We start from the raw sequence: 21,350 nt of genomic DNA on the forward strand, positions 1-21,350 counted from the left end.
GAAATTCTTTTCAAGTGTCCTTTGCGTCGCCAAAGATGACAACACAGCAAATCGATAACTCCTTCAAATGAAAGGGTTTGATCGCTACCCCTCGAGGCTACACATCTCACATCCCCAGCCTTTTCTGAAGTTGGCGGATTCCTCTGCACTTTCTCCCTGCGAAAGAAGTGCTTCTGGAGTCTCCTGATGAAGGTAAATCCTCAATTAACAGAAAATGTGCAATATTTGCGGTTCTCTGGAGTCCTCTTTTGTGTTTTTTTTAATTATGCAATGTGGCGCGTAGCCAATGATGCTGAGCATCCTTGTTAGGTGTGCGGTTCAAAAGGGTGCTGGAAACAATGTAGACAATCAGGAATAATTCGACTTTAAAATATTAATGAATATAATGTGTACGGATGGACTTGACAGGCTCGGGTTTCCGTTATGTAAACCGTGGGCGTTCCGGAAGAATAATTTTGAACCTGAGCTTTATTGTCCAGTTTGAAATGATTTACTGCACGGCAGTAGCAAATGTGTATCTGAAGAACCCTCTCTTGCTTGATTTCTGTGTTCAAACTCAATGATAAATCAAAAGCAGCATTTAGATAGGGTACTGGAGTTTGATGCGCGACGGTTTATTCAGACAATATTTGCGGGGTTATAGTGGTGCACCACCGTCTTAGCTACAATGATTATTCTATTGGATTTTAATGGAATTTGCTCCAGAAGTTGAAATGCCCATCAATGTAAAACCGTGATATCCATGAAAATGCATGCGGATTTAACTTCAGTATGGACCTTAATCCCAGAAAGTTACTATTTTCCGCAATTTGTGTTTAACAATTAGCGAGGCGTCTCTTAGTTAACATAATATATCCATAAATTTAAGCGTATTTAACTCAGGCGGGGTTTGTGAGGTGGGGAGGGGGCCAGTTGTAAGAGGGGGAACGCCTCTGGTTTAGCAGCATTTCCAGTTGTACGTAGCATGAAGACCCTTTATTTCGGCGATTTCTGGTGTTATACATCTTGTAAAGAGGCAGTGGTCCACGTCTGAAAAGGGTACATAAAGCGCCACTACTTTACTGGCCCTAATTATGTTGGGATGTCTAGCTTTACCAGAAATCCCCTTTCCTCCAGCGGCCTGTCTAATGTTTTATCCCCTGGTGATTAAAGGCATTAATTAGTTGCTTAATGGGGGTATGACTAAAAATGTAAAAGAAGGATTAAAGCAGCGAAACGTATGTATAGCTCCTTCGACACACTCGAGACCCGAATAAGAAGCATTCTGTATCTTATGTTTCTCTGTGGTACATTTGCATTTTACAACAGATGCTCACTTAAGCTGCACAGGCGAATCGAATGAAACCCGTATGGCAGAATGGCGGGATAGCTGGTCAGTGAGAAAACAAGAAAAAAAACAAGATTGTAAATTTGCTTTAACTAAGCAATGGTAATTAAATTGATTCATTTTTGTTCCTTTTTCGCTTTTATCAAAGATGCTTCAACAATATCTGTTATTCACTTTTTTGTTGTTGGTAAGCATTCCAAACATCCTCGCTATCAATAGAACGTCCTTCATTACATCTGCGCTGTTCCAGGAAAGATGCAATGATACAGTGAACCGCTCTTTTTTCCGATCTATAATCCTGTTGGAAAATACTAATGAGAATTAAAAGCCTCTGAACTTTTGCTAAAATTCGTTCTTTAGACAAGCCAGGAAAAGCAAGTTTTTATTCCGACCGCCCCCACCCCCCTCCCCCAACACACACACACACACACGCATATACCCTTTCCTTTGTAATGTGCAGACTAATTGCGACATTGCACACTCAGGTCTGGACATTTATAAGAAATGATCGTTCTCAAAGTAAATTTCTGTCCATTTGCTTCCAGCTGTCGAAAGAAAATTGTACCTGGCCAATTGCGTACTTTTTTTTCCGAATCCTAACGTTGAGATTGTCAATCATTTGTATTTACTGACAGGCTAAAGTCAGCATGCATAGCATCCAGGTAAAAAAAACCTACGTGGCAGGAGAGATAAAGACGAACTTCTCCCAGGGTTTCTACTATTGGCCTTGCAAAAGAACATACACTGTAATTCATTCCAACGTTATATTTATTTTAGGTGGTATCATTCCAACTGTTAACATGGCTACGGACACTGAGTGAAATTGCAACATATAAATCACATTACACCAACCGCATTTAGATATCTGTGTGGTGCAGAACAAGATTGGGGGCCGGGATGAGGTGGATTATTCAGAAGCAAACAGAGGCGACATTTTAAAACAAAACCCAATGTACCAGCATACGTGGTGTTTTATGTTAATTACTATTAATCAAAACCGCTGGATTCCTCCCTCTCCGCCACTTTTGTACCTATAGAAACTTTGATTCTCAAACGAATGTGAAGTGTGTGTGAAAGGGTTTTGTCTTGTTTGTTTACTGCACCTTTCTTTAAAAGTGGAATCTAATGACAGCGGAGCGCTGTGCTGTTTTGGGGAGTTTAAGTCTAAACTCCCACAGGCTCGCCCGCTCTCGTGAAAGACTCAGTTTCCCCCACTCCCTCTCCCTCTCTCTTCCTGTGATATATTGGAATCTTTCCTGACGTCACGTCTTTCTAAAATAGACAGAGAAACAGATCCTAAAGAATCTCGATAGAGAGAGCGAGAAACCTAAGCGGATCAAGCGGAAGCATTAGTTGATTTTATGTTGTATAATCTTTCAAGCTTGCATCTGCCGTCTGCAGGACTGTTACAAAACAGAGAACCCCACGCACCAAAAACCGAAGCCCTCAGCTTCTGTCTGGTAAGTCGAGTCGCCCTTCATCAGATGTGAGATAATGCAAGTCTGAGAATTCGTTCCACTTTCCCGGCGCCCCGTGTGTATGATTTGTAACTCCGATCACCATTTTACTGCTCGCTACATAGCCTCGCACAGTCAAATCGGTGATTAGTTCTACGGGTTCACTTTGCGGCGGCTCCTGCCCTCTGACAGCTACAGTATAGGACAGGAAGGGGTGGCGGGGAAGGAAGAGTCTAGTTTTAAGAAAGATGGGTCTTTCTGTTAACAACTGCCCTGTCCCCCAGTGGCTGCTGTCGGTAAGATTCTGCGACTTTTTTTTCTTCTTTCTCCCGGTCATGTTGTTTTAGTAAAGAAAGTACAAACTTTGGGAAATTGTCACAGATCCCCTGTGAGCTCACAGACCAACATCAGTAGGGCGGTCACGGTGGACAGGCCTGCCTTGTCTTTTCGCAGCGAAGTGTAACGTGGGCCAGGTTATTTCAATATTAACTGCACCTCTGAAATCCGGCCACCTTCGAAGTCGGTTGCGTGCTATGTTTGCTGATCAAGAAACGATGGCTTTGCAAGGTGTATGTACTTGTTTGTGCACGATAGCTGCAAAATGCACTTTCATAAAGTCATATCATTTGTCCATTGCATTGCTTATGATCGACTCTTAATTTATATTAAGACAGTCTTAGCCATTACAATTGATCTTAAAAATGTCGTTATTGGCTGGAGTTAATAAATAGCATACCATCCTACCTTTGCTCTCACCTGATTTCACTTATGCGTTTTAAACCTGACAAATCACTACCCAATAATGCAACCAAACGCCGAAAAGCCCAGTCAATTGGTTAAACTGTCATTTGCAATCATTCTTTGCACATAATAGGACACGAGATCAGTATTTGCAAAGCCACCAATTCTCTAATCTCAGGACCGGCCGTGATGCATTTGTTGTTGAATTCAGAAAAATGAAAACACGAAGGCTTTTAAAAAAGGCACACGCCAACCTGACGTCTCGCACCGAAGCTTATTCAGATTTAAATAGTGCGGGGATAATCACATTTCTACAGTTAATGCAAGGAGAAATGTTGTAAGTTAATATGTTGCAGATGATTATGGCGACCCTGGCCTTTTTTTTAAAAAAAAGTACTTGACCCAGTAAGGTGCGCATTTAGCTGTGATTAACGAGCGAGAGAAATGCAATTGTATTTGTGGTTCAGAAAACTCAGATTTGTCGTCTTAATGGCTGGACCTTACCGAAGTGAGATATTATTGTTTATAATGATAGTTGGAGTAACACTAGGCTTTTCAGTAATTGGAAAATATGTGGAGACAGTTACATTTTGTTCTGCCACGTAAGATGCTATTTATAATAATTGTGCCTCTTGTCATGACCGTATATATCAATGGTGTTTAACTATTTTATCAAATTGTGTTTGGTGTATAACACAGTTTGCACAGTCAGAGCTAATTTATTGAGTCTCTCGGGCGCCAAGTGCGACAGTAATTACTAAGCTCGAATTTAACTTATTAAAACAGAAATAATTGAGTAGAAATGCGTCGAATTTCACTGAAAATATAACAGAAGACCATATTACCTTTCATTTTGGTGCTCTTGTCATAATATTTGGCAAAATTATTCCTACTCGGCAACGTAGCAAAGCCAGCACTGTTGCAAGGGAGAGAGTTTAGATCCAGATAGATTTGAAAAGCAGCAAAAAAAACGATTACCATGATGATGACATGCAAATTTTTAAAAAAATTATCATAAGCAAACATTTGAAGCCATGGGCTAATAAAATCCCATCTGCGTTACTTCATATCGAGTTAGTCCACCGCTCTGATAATGAATTTTGTAATATCCCACCGACAGACATCTCAATCAGACACTAATCCTGTGATTTTACTGCGGAATCACTAAATATCCAGCAGGCAAACTGTCGCACTTTGGCACTTGTGGCCGCCGTGCCTGCGCCTATAGTTTAGAAAACAAGAAACAGATTAAATCGTGTGAAATCGCTCGGATTTGGGATGAGATTGATCACGGGACGTCGACTGCCAAGAACTCGCGTTTCCTGCGGAAAGTGCTATAAAATTGATGTTCTCTGGTACATTTTTAGTCCAGCTCAAGGTTAGACAGCAATGCAATTTTGCAACGCACAAAGACAAAATAACAAATACAGACTTACGATCAGATCTTCAATTCGTACACCCTATCTATTAATTAAAACTATGTTGATTGTTGTCTTTTTTAATGAAGTGCGTATTAGAAATATGTAAAACGGATCGAACAAAGGACGCTGTCTATACGTTGTCTGATATTTTGGAAATTCAAATGGCCACATTCTTTATAAACTAATCGCTGATGAAGTGGGGAAATAAATGCAATGCTACCTATCTAGGGCTTTTGGTTTGATTCTGTTAGTTTCCTTTTTGTTTGCCTTGACTGTCCCTTTTCACATCCAGACCTTGAATTTTCAGATTGCTGAAATTATTACTATTGTAGAATGTTTGCCTCCGTGTATGACAGAATTCTGACGGGAATCCTTGTGCAACTCTCTACAGGTAAACCATTGACTGACGGTATTATGGATTCTAACTGCCGTAAACACTGCGTCGAATTATGTGAGTAAAGACTTTTTCCCCCTGCTAAAAGATGTAGTCTGTTAATACTTTTGTCGAAACTTTAACCTATGATAACTGACACGTCGTGAAGATGAGTTAGTCATATTTGATTCCGGTGTTAGGCCACTAGAACCTATTTCTCCTTGGTTCACCGTCTAACACTACAATCCATAAAAAATCTTCTCACTTTAGTAATTGTCAGCAAAAATTATTTTTGAAGCAAATCTCATCTCTCATTAAGGAGAGATGTCCCCGAATGAAGACATAAATATCGATACAATGCTTAATGGAAATAACAAAAAAAAAGCCTTTTGACAAATGCAACATTATAAAAATAGCAAATGCATACATTTGGAATAAATGTCGGCGAGTTGCTTTACAGTACATAGATTTAAGAGTTGGCTTTGTGAAATTCTACAAGACACCAAGATAATAACTGTTCAGTGGGGCCGCCTGCTGATGATGTCATGGCTGACATGAGTGAAGTGGGCAGCAAGGGAGAGAGCAAGAGGTGGCTGTGGCAGAAGGAAGAAGTCATTAACTCCAGCACTGGGAAGTGAATGTGCAGACATCTCGCTTTTTTTGTTCTTCATGTAAGCTTGAAGATTCACTCTTTTTGCGCTTAGCTGGAACTGCGCAATGACTTCAATACTCTACAAAAAAGGGAGCGAATGGGACGCAAATAGGCCAGAGCATATGTCATTGCAATAGGAAGGGAATGCTCCTTTGAAATCAAATATGTTCACACTTTATTAACATCGTCCCACAAGAATAATTCGATACAAATGTTTGTCTTTAAAAATGTAGTTTCAATAAGTCAATGCAGAAAGCATATCAAAATGAAAGGTTAAGAAATCTGTACTTTCTTAATCTTCCATCAGTGTCGCCTACCCAAACTGTTAGCTAGTCTCTGAATTATGTAATAACCTTGCTGCTAATATTTAAAGAATGCGTTTCGCGAGGACTGCTTGACGGTGCTCACGCTTTCTGATAGCTTTTAAATAGTAAAACATGACGATCTGAGAGGGGGAGTTGACGAAAATCAACGGATCAATCTAAACTAGGTAATGTTTGAAATCGCCGAAAACCACACGGTCGAGCAGAACTTTCTTATTGAATTTTATGTACCTATTTGACAATTAACAGACGATATGAACTTCGTTTATATGTTTCCCTCTCAGCCTCGCAGTCCTCTGCTGTGGAATACTTATTTACGAAAGACACAGAAATGCGGAAATCTGAATTAAGTTCGGTAACTGAAGTTGGAAACGGTAGAAAAGACAGTAAATTCCTGAGGCATCACCTGGACTCACATGGTAGGCAAAACAAAAATATCGTATATTAACATCTCTAAAGTCTTGAAATATTTTCGTCATCCGAACCATCGGATAATGATGTGGATATTATCGTTCACTGCTTTAAACCTTGCAATAGAATTCCACTACATCCTCTAACCAAACCAGAAGTAATCTTTACTACACATCACTTACTCTAATCTTTGTGTTAGAGCGGCCTCTACTGTACAAAAGGCAAAGTGTATCATATTTGAATGGGTTCAGGTTGCTATGTGAACCCTTGGTTTCTATATTCCTTACATGCAACAAATTTAATCCAACTTTAAATCAGTCATTTTGAAAAATATACTTTTCCTGTTATTGAATAATTTATATTTGACTCAACAGTAAATTCCTTCATAAAACAACATATCATCAAATATTGAATATTATTTCACTATTTGGCTGTTTGTTTTTTTTTAAATGACAAATTCTTGTATATTTTACCTAGTTTGAAGGGTGAAAATAATCTGTAAGCATGTATTTTTATTAGTTAAAGCAGTACACCTGTATGAGTGCAAACTATGCTATATTTTTTAAAAAACTTAATGTTCGTATTCATATTTTGAAACAAAGCGATGGGCTGAAGAAAATTGTTCGACTTTATGAAAGTTTTTTTTCGTCACGTAAAATGGCTTACTACATCTCCCGTTATTACTTTTTTACGCGGTGCGGTTTCCTGGGTGTGGATGTGGCAATTGGGCTTTATCCCATAATCTGCAAAAATATGTTTAACCCGATTACCTTTTCATTTTAATACGTAAAACTGTGCGAGTATATTCGTTTCTACGCTCTGGCTCATGGTTTTAAGTTGAAAGTATTTAGAACAGTATTTATTTTATTGCCAACAATTGGAGTATAATTCACTATAAGTTATCCGTTTTCCCTAAACTTACCAGACTTTTTCCAGCTTTCTATTTGCAACCCAAAGCTTCATAGGACCCGTGTGTCTATACAGGCATTTCAAACGCACTCCATTTCACTAATTTACAAAAATGCAAGATATAAGCGGTCAGTTTTCAAGTAAAACGGATTAAAGAACAATGTGTTATGATAGTGTGCGGCATCCCTTTCAATTACTAATTTAGGGTTGCATATGCCTTATTCTGTGATTTGTTTTTTCACTTTGATCAAAAAAAAGTTTGACAGTTTGATTTATTCCACAACATATTTCATTGTGTTGTGTTGCCTAAAAGATTTCGACATCCGCCACATTTCCATACACAGTGTTCTACTGCCCTACTTTTTAAAAAGTACTTCAAGTATTTTTAAGTAGATGCTTAAAAGTAACAGGAAAATGTTGCGCAGATTTATGATCAAATTTATCATTACCGTTCAACTGGTCCAAGACCATTTAAATGTTCAGATTATATTGAGGATGGCAAGTTATATTCCGTAATACATATTATCTGCAGAAAACATATCAAAATGAGATGTTATTGTTTAAACATGCAATTTCCCTCTGTCTAAATCTGTACTTTCTTAATCTTCCATCAGTGCCGCCTACCCAAAATGCACAATAATTCTAAATGCAAAATGAAATTCGAGATGGTTTGTCTATCTGTGGATTACGAACTCTTTTAAAATATTTCAGTTTTTCCTGAAATGCAGTTAATTTACAATTCCTATTGTAACTGTTTAAAATTGTTATTTGTTCACTTCAGCAACCCAATGATCGGGAGTAGAAATTGTGCTTTAACATAGAAAATGTTCATTACGGAAGTGTTTTAACTAGAATTCGGCAGCATGTTTCAGGTGAAGAGTAATATGGTTCTTAGACAAGAGAAGCACGTCATGTGTTGCTAATCCTCCATGTGTGTGGGTGCCAGGGAGACGGGAAAGGTCTAAAAAAAATTGTCAAATATCAATGAAAGAAGTTTATTTCCCTTTAAGATCTGTTTACTGCCTATCTGTTTTGTACAGTCAGTATAATATATGCAGCAGTTGTTAGATTGACTCGAGGGAAAACTAAATGTATAATGAAAGCTTATTCGTGAGTAGGAATATACTAATGGAACAATTTGATATCTTCTTAATCCTTTGTAAAAAGCTTTGTCGTCTTCCTAATATTGACTGAATGGGTAATTAATGGCTCTTCATCTTGGAGAATGCCCAGTAATCCAACATAGGAAAAAGACAACAAACCCAAGGTATAAGACAACAAAACAAGCACAAATCTGCCCAAACAGCACCAATTTATCCACTTAACAGACTACAAGTTCTGGAAGTAATCTTCTAATGTATATGTGCAAATACAACCAAAACCAGCAACCGTATCCAATCCTTCAAACATCCTAATTCGATAACTAAAAGCTTTGAAATGAATGTACATTTGAGGGATCCGATGTGCAGTTCAATTTCACTTTTTAATTCCAGAATTTTATTTGAGGAGTTTTGTGATCCCTTCTATGTATAGGCACAAAGAGCAATGCATGATTTGGACTGGGTTTCTTTTTTCAATCATATTTTATCCATTAAATGTTCAATATTGAAAGAAATCAACTTACAGCATACATTTTCTCACCAAACGTCCAGAAGATGTTCTCACCTCACAAATAAATATCTCCAATCTCCAACTTTGATTCCTTCCAAGAAAATGTCTGCCCCTGCCACGTACCAAAATGACCCTAATCTATGTCACAAATAGCTCACTATCTAAAATTTACCATTTCCTGTTCTTCTGAACACGTCTGTAGCCTTCCATACGGTTGGTCTCGCAATCTTCGTCCAAAACTTTTGCATCATAATCGAGCTGTGTGACCCTGCACTTTTTTGGTTTCATTCCTAACCATCAGGTCACAGCCAACGAATGACCTACAATATCTTCTCTACCTGTTCCCACACCACCTCAGCATCTATATTTAGCCACTTCCGATTTCATATTTGCGAGTTACCCTTAGCAGCACCCGAACCCTTGTCACCCAAAACTACAGCGGTAAAATTTAAACATAAAATGATGACACACAACACTGCCTCATTACCACTTCTTTCAACTCTTCTGGTGTTTTTCAATTGTCAAATTTCCTGTGCACAATCCTATATGAAGTGAGACATTTCCTTCAGTCAAATATTGAGAGAACAGAAGCCTTTGTCTTTGCTTCCGATCACAGTCTCTAGCTAGTGACTCTGAGTGTAAACAAGACCGTTGACAACCTTGCTTCTATACCTGACCCGAACATGACATATCCCCCAGATGTCCACACCATAACTAAAACATTAAATGTCCACCTCTATAATCATCAACTGACTCCAGTCCCTTCAGTTAATCCACTCACTCATACCATTGTTATAAATATAGTGGGCTATTGCAGTGCACTTCGTACATTTTGTAACTCAAGGTCATCCAAAGCTCTGCTGCATGTGGCCATACTTTCACCAAATGGGCGGCACGGTGGCACAGTGGTTAGCAGTGCTGCCTCACAGCGCCAGAGACCCGGTTTCAATTCCCGCCTCAGGCGGCTGTCTGTGTGGAGTTTGCACTTTCTCCTCGTGTCTGCGTGGGTTTCCTCCGGGTGCTCCGGTTTCCTCCCACATTCCAAAAAAATGTGCAGGTTAGGTGAATTGGCCATGCTAAATTGACCCTAGTGTCAGGTAAGGGGTAAATGTAGGGGTATGGGTGGGTTGCGCTTCGCCGGGTCGGTGTGGACCTGTTGGGCCGAAGGGCCTGTTTCCACACTGTAACGTAATCTAATCAAATCCTGTCAACCTCCCCTGCCTCATCCCCTAGTCATTAATTTGCATTATCTGCTGGTTAAGCATGACTTAGTTCTAAAATTCTCATTTTTTTTACACTTACCTCAATGGCCTTGTCATTACATTTTTTTATTTAATATCCGCAAGCCATAAAACTACTCTTATGTGTAATCCTTTATTTCTAGCCAATTAAGCATGTGCAATTGTACTAGGTAAAAACAATGACTGTAGATGCTGGAAACCAGATTTTAGATTAGAATGGTGCTGGAAAAGCGCAGCAGTTCAGGCAGCATCCGAGGAGCAGGAAAATCGACGTTTCGGGCAAAAGCTACCACATTAATGAACATGCCTTCAGCAGCCTATACACTAAAGCACTGTCTCTCAAAACATCTCCACCTCTGTTCTCTCTTTTAAGACACTCATTGAAAGTTAGCTGTTTGATGAAACGTTTGGTCATTGGCTCTAAGAACTCTTCATATGGCTTTATGTCAAATTTTGTTTGATAACACATATGTTCCATGCCTTACGGTGCTTTATTTTGGTAGAGAAACTACGTAAAATCTAAGTTTTTTTGTTGTCTCCCGTCTTTCCTTGAGCTCTCAATTATGTTTTTAAAAAATTAGAACCACCAAATAACTCGACAGAAAAATACTTACTTTTTCATTTAGTGCCACTGTACTTTACTGTAATTATGTAAAACTGTCATATAGAGATTTTTGCATACAATAGACACACCATATATTGTTATTCCAGGTGCCAAGATACATTGTGAAAAGAAAATGTTACAACTGACATTTGATTTGGCATGCTTTCAGGTAGACATCATGGAAAAGATGTGAACTAATTGTTTATAGATAAAGAGAGTGAATGAAACAAAGTGGTTCTCGTTAGATTGTCACCTCCAGGTGCAATCTTCAAAAGTAATAATTAGATTGTTCTCAAATTATGGGACGAAAAATACCAGCAAATTCTACACACATCAAAGCAATTTGTGCTGGATATAGCCATTTTGTACTGTCAAAGAAATGGTCAAGTTTCGAATCCAATCTTTGATGCTGTGCACTGTTGTATTCAAAAGATTGCACCGCTAATGCTCACACACGCAAATACACACAGGCAACAAAAAAATCTTTTTTGGTTCTGATTTACTTACTGATTTACTTATCTGCATTAATGAATCTATTAGGGATTGGAATATTAGTTCCTAAACGTTGCTGTACATTAACATACATGCTCGGTAGCACACTTGGCTGTATTAATAATACCGTGTGACAAATTTAAAGACACGGACCATTTTATCAATCTTTTGCATGGTTGTTTGAAGACACGCATTTTAAAACGAAAACTCTCTGCCTTTATCTTCTTATGCGCTGAAAATTAATAAGGTTGTTTTGTCAGCTGACAGCCTTTTTAAATATTATTTCACCAGGGAAATCAAAGCTTCGACTCAGATTATAGGCCGGTCTTTTTTTTGGATTTATGTGATTTACGGTAACCATGGTAACTAATGCTGAATGTTAGCTTCCCAATTTTCAGCCACAAAAAAAACCTCGCAGACCTTTAATCAAACGAACCGGGCTAGCTTTGCCGTCCATTTTTAGCAGCATATGTACAATCCGCGGAGTGTCTCCTTGCTTGTTAGTGAAGGAGGTTTACAAGCGAACAGGTAAACAGTGATGCAGATTGCAAAAAAAAATGTTTTCGCAGTTTTCACGACAAAGTCAACAGCCATCACTCTCCCAAAGATGCCGTTTCCATTCTATCCTTCACGGGAGCACCCTACAAGCGATTCACTCAGTCTGGAGGAGAAATCCAATCTTAAAACTTTGAAACATACACAATTTCTAACTGTCCTTGACAAATAAGCGAGACTGTAATCGGGGTTAAAAGTAGTTGCTGTCCTTCAGGCAATAGGGCTTGACCCAGGAAATTACTGCACGAGTCAGAAAGGGATTTGAGGCGCTGCGCTGAACTGCTGTAAACTTGTTGGGCTCACCGATTAACATTCAGCTATGAACTGGCATGTTTCTAAATTACACCCGAGTCTGAATCAGACTGAGGCTGGATAAAGCACACATTTTGTAATAGACGTTTCCAAGAGCAAATATAAGATTTTCGAATGTTAATATGCATCTGAAATGTATACTTCTGGAGGGGAAGTTGGGGGATTGTGGGCTTTTGAAAATAGTAAAGTTAAATGGATTCCTGTGGTAGTGTCAATGGCTTTCCTGCTTTTAATGCGCAGGTGCCATTGAAATGTTTTAAACTCATCTGTGCGGTTCCGCCGCTCAATGTTAGATTAGGAGTCAACATGACTTCACTCATGTGATGCGGAATAGATTTCATGTATTTCCAAACATGGCCGAGGATCCTCCGCTTGGAAAGTCAATGTCAAAATCCCGAATTGCTTTGTTTACAAGAACACCTCTTCCTTTAAATGTATACATTAAACCAAACCTACTGAGTGCTCATCATCTCCCTATCTAAAGGCGCGTGAGTTTAACGCATGGACCTTCTTTACGGATCAATCTGGCCTTATCGAAGTCCTATCCCCAACTGTGACAACATTTGTGAACGGCAGTAAACACTCAGTGAAACTACATGATTGAGAAAGAATTGTACGGTTTACAGTCGTACCCGAGAATTAATTGATTAATGCGACCGCGAAAACTGGCGTGCAATTCCCCTTTTACTGGTCCAATGTCGTGATATGCATGAAGAGAAAACAGGCAAAAGCCAAGTTTAGAGCCCATCAAGGAAACGGTAAAGGCCAGCCTATCTGAGTTAACGTTATTGCACTGATCTGATATAGGGATTACAGTGCGTCACCAGGAGCTTTGGCAAAGTTTCTCAATAATGCGTTGTCCATACAGAGAACAAAAAAAAAATACCTGCACCTTCCTTTTCTCTTGAAATATGGAGTAAAACTGAGAATTGGACAACTTCCTAAATCAATAATAGCTACCAACTTCAGAAAATTTACGTTAAAGTTTGATCTTCTTCATCTACCGCTCTAGAACGCAACTTTAATTTTATTATTAATTTTAGCAGTCAAAGCCACTTGAATTCGAGGAGGTAATGATAATCCAATGTTAAGTCGCCAGCCAGGTTGTGCTGTTTATACACAAGTTCTCGGCCTGAGAACTGATTCATTTCCTTCTGGGTCGCACTCAGCGCCCGAGAAAGGAAATATTTACCTTATGTCAGTACTTTATGATCATTTGGGAATTAGAAGAAATTCAATAAGAAAACTGTCAGAACCCGTTTAAAGCCTATTTAAAAGACTTAAGCAAATTAGAGTCTTATCAGATTAAAAACCACTACAAATTTAAGAGCGTTCTCTCCATCATAACTCACGCGGTTCTGTGGGGAAGAATCTTTGCCAAATCTCAGGGATAGATGTTCTTTAGAAGCAGTTAACGAACAGAATGGCGATTAATGATAATCTTTCAAACAGGAAGAGCGTCCAAACATTTATCGCGGCGATGTTTTTTTTCGCAGCTTTCGTGAAACTGTAAACACGGAGATTGAGATATTGAGCGCGGGAAGTGTCATAGCCCTCGTGTCACTACAAATCCTCTCTTATTAGCCTCGTCACTAGCATTCAGGAGTTAGGTTAATTAAGAAAAGAGCTTCCTGGCTTTAGAGTTTGCAGCTGGAAAACAAATCTGTTCTGCTTATTGAATCAAACACGGCTAAAGAGCTACCTCTGGACCAAGTCTAACAGAACAAGATGCCTCCAAAATTGATGTCCTCAGCTCTTGTCAGCTAAATTTCAAATAATTTAAGTAACCAGCATTGTTGAGACCCAAGCACGTTTAATTTATTAGCGGAGATTTGCAAATCAAAATCACCAGATATTTTGAAATGTCTCATATTCCAAAATAAACGCGTTTTTTTTCATATTCGACTTATTCCTGGTTGTTTTAGAACTTAAACTCACGATATAACGCATGCAAAATAAGGTATCATTTATCTTAAGTAGTTCGCTGGGTGAAAGATTTCATGTCTGAGTATTTCAGGTTCATTTTCTTTAAGCCTTTCGTCGATATTATTTGAACATTAGAATGAAAAATTAGAAATTAAATAGCGTGCTGATGATCTATCAATGGTTAGACCAGAAACATTGACCTATCTTTGTCCTTTAGATGCGAACCAATCTGCTGCGTGTTTCCAATATCTAACTTACTTATAAGCAAAAGCTAACCATTTAATCTTATTGTTTATACATTAAATTACGCCAGTTATGGAGAATAGCACCGTTTAAAGTTCATCTTTTGAATTAATATTGCCCTTGCATAACAAACCATACCTGGAATCAACCTTAAACTTCAATGCAAACTACGATAATTCAATTACAGATTTTTATTTCGTTTCTTTTTGTTTTCCGTATGATTGCTAATACTGCATCGCAATGAAGTGATGCAGATCCGTAAATTTAAAAATGAGTACGTTTGCAGCTTATTAATAGGTGAATATTAATAATATATCAAGAATGTAACTAAATACTGAAATGTCTTCCAACGAAAGGGCAAATACTGCACCTTCGAAAGAGATAGGTATTTTCAATATTGTGTTATCTCAGGTTATCTTCTCGGTCGTTATTGATGTTACCAATCTATCTCGAGTACTAATCGAAACATTAGAAGCATGCTCAAAGTGCTCAGTGATAAGACAGTCAGAAACAATGCCACCCATCTTTCCCCCAACCCTAACACCGGTTGTTTTTTCAATCAAGTTGTCAAGAAGTATGATGCCCATCAAGGAAAGTAAGTTTAATGGGGAAAATTGAGCCATTTGCATCGAACTTCAATTTTCTAAGAAACAAAGTTATCTGGTCCCGGTTAGATCTGTTACACAGAAAACGAAAATTAAAGTAATTTTGGTGTTTGATACGTGGAGCTATCGGCAATTACCGCATACTGTTCTTGCTGGCTGGTGTGATATTGATTTCCGTATTCAAAATATATTCCGTGCTATTATAAGGTGGTTGTGCAAGTCGGTATTTAAGCAAATGAACGGCAGGTAGGGGCTTTAGGTGCCACTGATAATGTGCAAAATATGAAGTCCCTGGTGTTGCTCCCCCATCTCGCTGAGGGAACAACCGGCGCTCCAGGTGCATGCTGGGCACTCTCAAAACCCAGCACCCTCGCACAGGTGACGTCACAGACAGGGGGCGGTGTGGGTGCCGTGCCTCCGTCTCTGATTGGTTCAGTGACGTGAGAGCGTTCGCCGAGAGATCCGCCCTCTCGCTCTGTTGACCGGCCGGGCGGACACGTCAATCATGTCGAGTGACATGCCGGAGGCGGAGGCTGGCCGGGAGGAGGAACGCTCGAGGTTATCAGAGGCGGCTCCGCTCTTAAAGCCACTGGTGAACAGGGAGCGCGTTTGCGGCAGGAGCAGCGGCAGCCTGGGGATCCTTATCTGCAGTCACCTATCCCTGTCAGTCAGACACACACATACACAAAGTGTCAGCCCGGAACCATTCATTCATTGCAACCCCATTTTCTTCTCCTCTGGTACATTTTTGATTTAATGAAGACAGCAGCTTGAAAGCGCAATTTAAAGAACAGCTGTACAACAATTTATTGAAGGTTTGTGCACAACAGTTCCTGGATCACCACACCTCTTGATCATTATATTCCCCTTTGGACTTTATTTTAGTGTGAGGTGGGCTGCAAGGAAATTTAATCCTCCTTGGAAACGTCGCCCGGCTGCATATATTTGTTTATAGATGAACAGTGCAAAAGATCCGTTGACTTTGGACCACCTTAGAAACAGCAGCAGCGGCAATAAATTGGTGCGGGAACAAACTGCATTAGCTATGGCTTCGGGTTTGCAACCGGTACGAACGAGCGAGCCGAAGCACCGGCTCGAGATTCACACTTTATCGGACACCTCCAGCCCTGACGTAGGAGGTAAGGCCTTCTTCACCCACTTAACGCCGCATTCGATATCATTCCCAATCGACATTGTGCCACTTTTTTATGCCTTGCCTTATTGCGTCTTCGAGAGAAATTAACGTGCAGTGCGTTTTGGCATCACCAATTATTTTATTCGCCATTCTGTACGAGACAATGTATAAAATATGCAAATACTATATTTACAAATTGCTCCGTTTCCGATTTCTATGCAAGCAATAAAATTGTATGTCAATTATTGTTTATATATTTATCAGTAGGCGTATCAAATACTAATTTACATATTTCAATCTAAATGGGGTCTTCGTATCTTAATCGTTATGTACAAGGAAAGATGATTTACATTTACCAATGAAGTGAACAGCTTGTTTATGTATTGTTGACTCTGCGAAAACACGCTATTGACTGGCTATAAATTCAGACACGGAAATAAATTGCACAGGTTTCTTTAGAGTAGATATTTAATAATTCTACAAATGTCCAAATTAAAATGTATGAAGCAATGAGCACAAATAAACGATTATCCTTTAGGCATGAAATAGTTGTATTTAATGTAGCTACCTCATTATGAGTAATTGCAATTTAAATTTGCAAATGTCGAAAAGTTGAATACTGTTTCTCATTAGCGCCTACCTTTCTCAGGTAAACTACTATTTGTTTAACTCCCAATGAAACCATTTGCTTTTGCCCACAGAAAAAGAAAAAAATCAGCAAAGTAAAAATGATGACACAAATACAGACGATCCCTCAAAGAAAAAGAGACAAAGGCGCCAGAGAACTCATTTCACCAGCCAGCAGCTACAAGAACTGGAGGCAACTTTCCAGAGAAATCGCTACCCAGACATGTCTACGAGAGAAGAGATTGCAGTTTGGACCAATTTAACTGAAGCTAGAGTACGGGTAGGTTAATGTACAGTACTTTCCCATTACATTCCCTTACCTATTAGCAAACAAATTACTGTATTTTGCATCTTTGCAATTTTTGAAAGAGAATTCTGAACCAAACTTTAATCTTATCTGAATACAATCTTGACTGAAGCAAGACAGACTGTACAATAGCTTGTCACAGCCAAATCCTCCCGCCATCCCTGGAAAGCGTCCATTAATTAGGGAGATAGGCAAAGTTCGAACCCTATCTTGTAGTATTGCTAAGTGTACAAAAAACCGTGTAATGTTCTTTCGAAACGAAAGCGCGGTTTATTTTACACTAAAATACAATGCCGCTTGCTAAATAGCGTTTGACATCAGTTTGTCAATGTAGAACACCAGTTGTGTAAACAAAGTCGGGTAACAGACCATTGTGATATTTGTCTGACTTCACATCCCAATACACAAATGTCACTGCGGCTGAGGACTCTCCCTGTGCTGAATGTGGATTCCAAAGACTGTGGAACAAAAGGGGGTTTCCTTATGCTTGACCTGGTTCATGAAGCTTCAGTTAACCCCTCCACGGGGATAGTTGGATAGATAGATAGATAGATAGATAGATAGATAGATAGATAGATAGATAGATAGACAGACAGACAGACAGACAGATAGATAGATAGATAGATAGATAGATAGATGCGCACCACCGTAGAAGCCCGTGAACGTCGCGTGTCAGCGGGGCATCATTATCAACGAAGTAAGAGTGGAATTCCTGTATATGTGACAGCGAAACAAGTTATGTATTGCGCAGTTGGCCATCTGGCTATGCTATGTAAAATAGGAACAGACCCCATGTGTATCTTTAAGTAATGTATTGGACTATGATCAGTTCAGAATACATTTACACCGGTGTCTTTTTTCTAAATTCTATCTTGGAAAGGGCACACCACTGAAGAGTAATGTGTTTTCCGTTTGGCATATGTTTCCGAGGGCATTATTGCATCATTCAACACACAGCGAAAGGAATTTTAGCTGTTACTTTCGCACTGTACTTTCTGTTCTTGCTACCCTTATGTCTGAATTATTAATCTGCAAACCCTTTCAAATGACAAACAATGTGAGAAACAGCAGGCCCTAGGATCACAGCATTCATAATCGATTATATCACAATCATAGAGCTTAAACAGATTTATACAATTATTTCAGCTCACCATATTCTGGATTCGTGTGTGTCACACTGCTTAGTTTACTCCCACAGCGTGTTCCTCCCCTCACACACACAAAAAAAGTATCTATAACAGTATAACACACTCTAAAGGATCCGTTTCTCAATACAATGTCGGGTAGCTTTTCTCGCCCCCTTTCCTGATCCTATGTGCTGATCAATTGGATATTTTGGTAAACTTGGACATGGTGTTATTCTTAACCCTTACCTGCAATCTCTAAGTGGTCAGCTTGAAGGTGTTTCTTAAGAACATCTGAAATCGCTGGTTTATTCATTCGGCGATTAAATACCCCCATCATCATTCGTGGTGTTTTTCATATTTGCAGCAGTTGTGTTTCCTATTTAAGCGCTCAATGGGTTAGTTATGAGGTGAATTTTTATTAAGTACCCATTAAGTTTTTAAATATCCGTTACACCAAATGCTTGTGACTTCTAGTGATTGAGAAACCACAGATGTAGCTGACTGATTTATTAGCCCCCAAAAGGATAAACTATGTTCGCTGCCGAAGTGGTAAAATAATTCGATCCAGTTCATATGCGCTTTAACTTAATCTATAAATGCGCACGAATTTTTCAGATGTGTGGTTCCGAGTCTTCGCTTTCTTTGCAAATTTCTCAAAACATTGCTTGTTGTTTTCTCCTCAGGTTTGGTTTAAAAACCGCAGGGCCAAGTGGAGGAAGAGGGAACGCAACCAACAAGCGGAACTTTGCAAGAGCGGCTTTGGTCCTCAGTTCAATGGCCTGATGCAACCCTACGATGATATGTACACTGGCTACTCCTACAACAACTGGGCCGCCAAGGGCTTGACATCGGCTTCGCTCTCCACCAAGAGCTTTCCGTTCTTCAACTCAATGAACGTGAACCCTCTCTCCTCTCAGGCCATGTTCTCCTCTCCCAATTCCATCTCCTCCATGAGCATGTCATCTAGCATGGTCCCTTCTGCAGTGACCGGGGTCCCAGGCTCTGGCCTCAACAGTCTCAATAACTTGAACAACCTAAGCAACCCGTCCCTGAACTCCGCCGTCCCATCAGCAACCTGCCCCTATGCTCCGCCAACCCCACCCTACGTCTATAGAGACACTTGCAATTCCAGCTTGGCCAGCCTTAGACTCAAAGCCAAGCAGCATTCAAGTTTCGGATACGCCAGTGTTCAGAACCCAGCGTCTAATTTGAGCGCCTGCCAGTATGCCGTAGACAGGCCTGTGTGAGGAATCAAATGAAACTTCTCAGACTGATGAACTCCAAGAAATAATTTAAAATATAATGGGCACTACCGACGAAACCACTAAACCTGTGTAGCTAAACCCCACAGAGCCGCCTTTCCCATTTAAGGGAAACGCGCAAGTATTATTTCCTCCCTTGACACCCTGTTTGCAAATATTTTTCATCAGATAAAGGGACGCTTGGCCGTTAAAAATATTCTCGACTATTTGACTGGATATCACCTTTATTAATACACTATATAAGCTTGTTTTTTTTAAGTTCAGCATTGTGATAATAAAAAGGAAACGTTTGGGGGAACGGATGTGTATATATCGAAATGTCAAATTAATTTTATAAAAGCAATTGTTAGTAATATCACGCCAGTGTTTTTGAAGTTACATAAAAAAAAGCATGTCACGCGGAAGCTTGAAGGATTTTTCCGCTTAAAAGCGAGGGAATGTATATACTAACTGCAACCCTTGTATGTTTCTAACACTGTCTATTATTAATTAATATTATTATTAAAAGTCTGTGTGGATATCAGTTTTGAATCTAGTAGCTCTGGTTGTAAGATTCAGTGATGTTCCGAAAAAATGCAATCATGTACGACTTATCCTGTGTATACAATGGGAAACAGCATTTAAGTGTTTCTTTTGCATCTAAAAAGAAATGAAGCGTTGTGCTCATCCAAAAACGAAAAAATATACCGTAAAACCATTTTGTCTAAATGGATTGTTTTTATGTTGACGTGTTTAATCCATGTTAAGTACAACTTTGGGGGGAAGGGTATGGTGTATCGGACACACAAACAATGTTGTCTTTAACTAGCCTCCACTCTACGCTGTCACGGAAATCGGATCATGAGTTAACATTGTAACACACTCATCACTAACACCAGTCCATGTAGCTCATTGCCAACGCTGGGGTGTTAGTGCCGACGACTGCAAGCAATGTGCTGAATTCACGGAGCCCCCATATTGTTTCAAAAAAGCAACCAACTTATAGAGTCAAAGGTTTATGGGATTTTTAACTTTGTCCACCCAGTCCAAGACCGGTACTTTCAAATCATAACTTTAAGTAAAGTCGAATGATCAATGTGCTGTCAAGGAATATTTTAGGAATTAATGCATTAATGACCAAATGAAATAAATGGATACATTCCAAAATATCGCTGACATAAAATTATAATGATGATCAGCGCAATGAAGTTAGTTCGATGAAAGATTGTGAAGATATTACTGAAATTTACATTCGGTCTAAACCAGAATAATTGCTGCCCTAAAATCTTTTGTTTTGTCCATAATCAACAATCGAGATTGTGTTTCTTTTTGTTTTGTAATACATTTTGAGCAGAATGCATTTCTCAGAATCACGGGTTCAAAGGTCAGATTACATTTTCGACGACTTTATTAGGCTTATTAAAGGTCAGACAGTTTGTGTTTGGTTATTAATAATGTTGATCTAGCATCCTCATGTGCGAGGCCTGTTTGCACATTAAATCATACAGGATTATGTCGTGTAGAGTCTATAATGAGAGAGCAAATGAAGATAAATTATACAGTAGTATGCCCATGACATGATTTGATTCGGATGGGGGTGCGCTGTGTGAAACATGAAAAGACAATGCATGTTTTTGTTAAATAAAAGAACAGGCATAAAGAGCGACAAAGGAAGTGTTTTTTTATTGAAAACATGCAAGAAAATATGAT

At 39.2% G+C, this 21,350-nt stretch overlaps 1 protein-coding gene across 6 annotated transcripts; it reads left to right on the forward strand.

Annotated features, from left to right (window-relative positions):
* Nucleotides 1–2,574: 2,574 nt before the first annotated feature.
* Nucleotides 2,575–21,308, forward strand: pitx2 (paired-like homeodomain 2). 6 transcript variants are annotated; one of them, XM_043697683.1, is made up of 5 exons: nucleotides 2,575–2,787; nucleotides 5,338–5,397; nucleotides 6,579–6,713; nucleotides 17,040–17,245; nucleotides 19,083–21,308. In XM_043697683.1, the coding sequence occupies exons 2-5, from the start codon at nucleotides 5,361–5,363 to the stop codon at nucleotides 19,644–19,646; spliced, it is 942 nt and encodes a 313-aa protein (XP_043553618.1). In that variant the 5' UTR covers nucleotides 2,575–2,787; nucleotides 5,338–5,360; the 3' UTR covers nucleotides 19,647–21,308. The 6 variants fall into 6 exon arrangements, with proteins under 6 accessions (XP_043553618.1, XP_043553627.1, XP_043553638.1 ...); XM_043697692.1 differs by lacking the exon at nucleotides 2,575–2,787 and adding an exon at nucleotides 3,831–3,862; XM_043697703.1 differs by lacking the exon at nucleotides 2,575–2,787 and adding an exon at nucleotides 4,893–4,903.
* Nucleotides 21,309–21,350: the final 42 nt, after the last annotated feature.

This window comes from Chiloscyllium plagiosum, chromosome 1, assembly GCF_004010195.1.
Source record: "Chiloscyllium plagiosum isolate BGI_BamShark_2017 chromosome 1, ASM401019v2, whole genome shotgun sequence".
NCBI lineage: Eukaryota > Metazoa > Chordata > Chondrichthyes > Orectolobiformes > Hemiscylliidae > Chiloscyllium > Chiloscyllium plagiosum.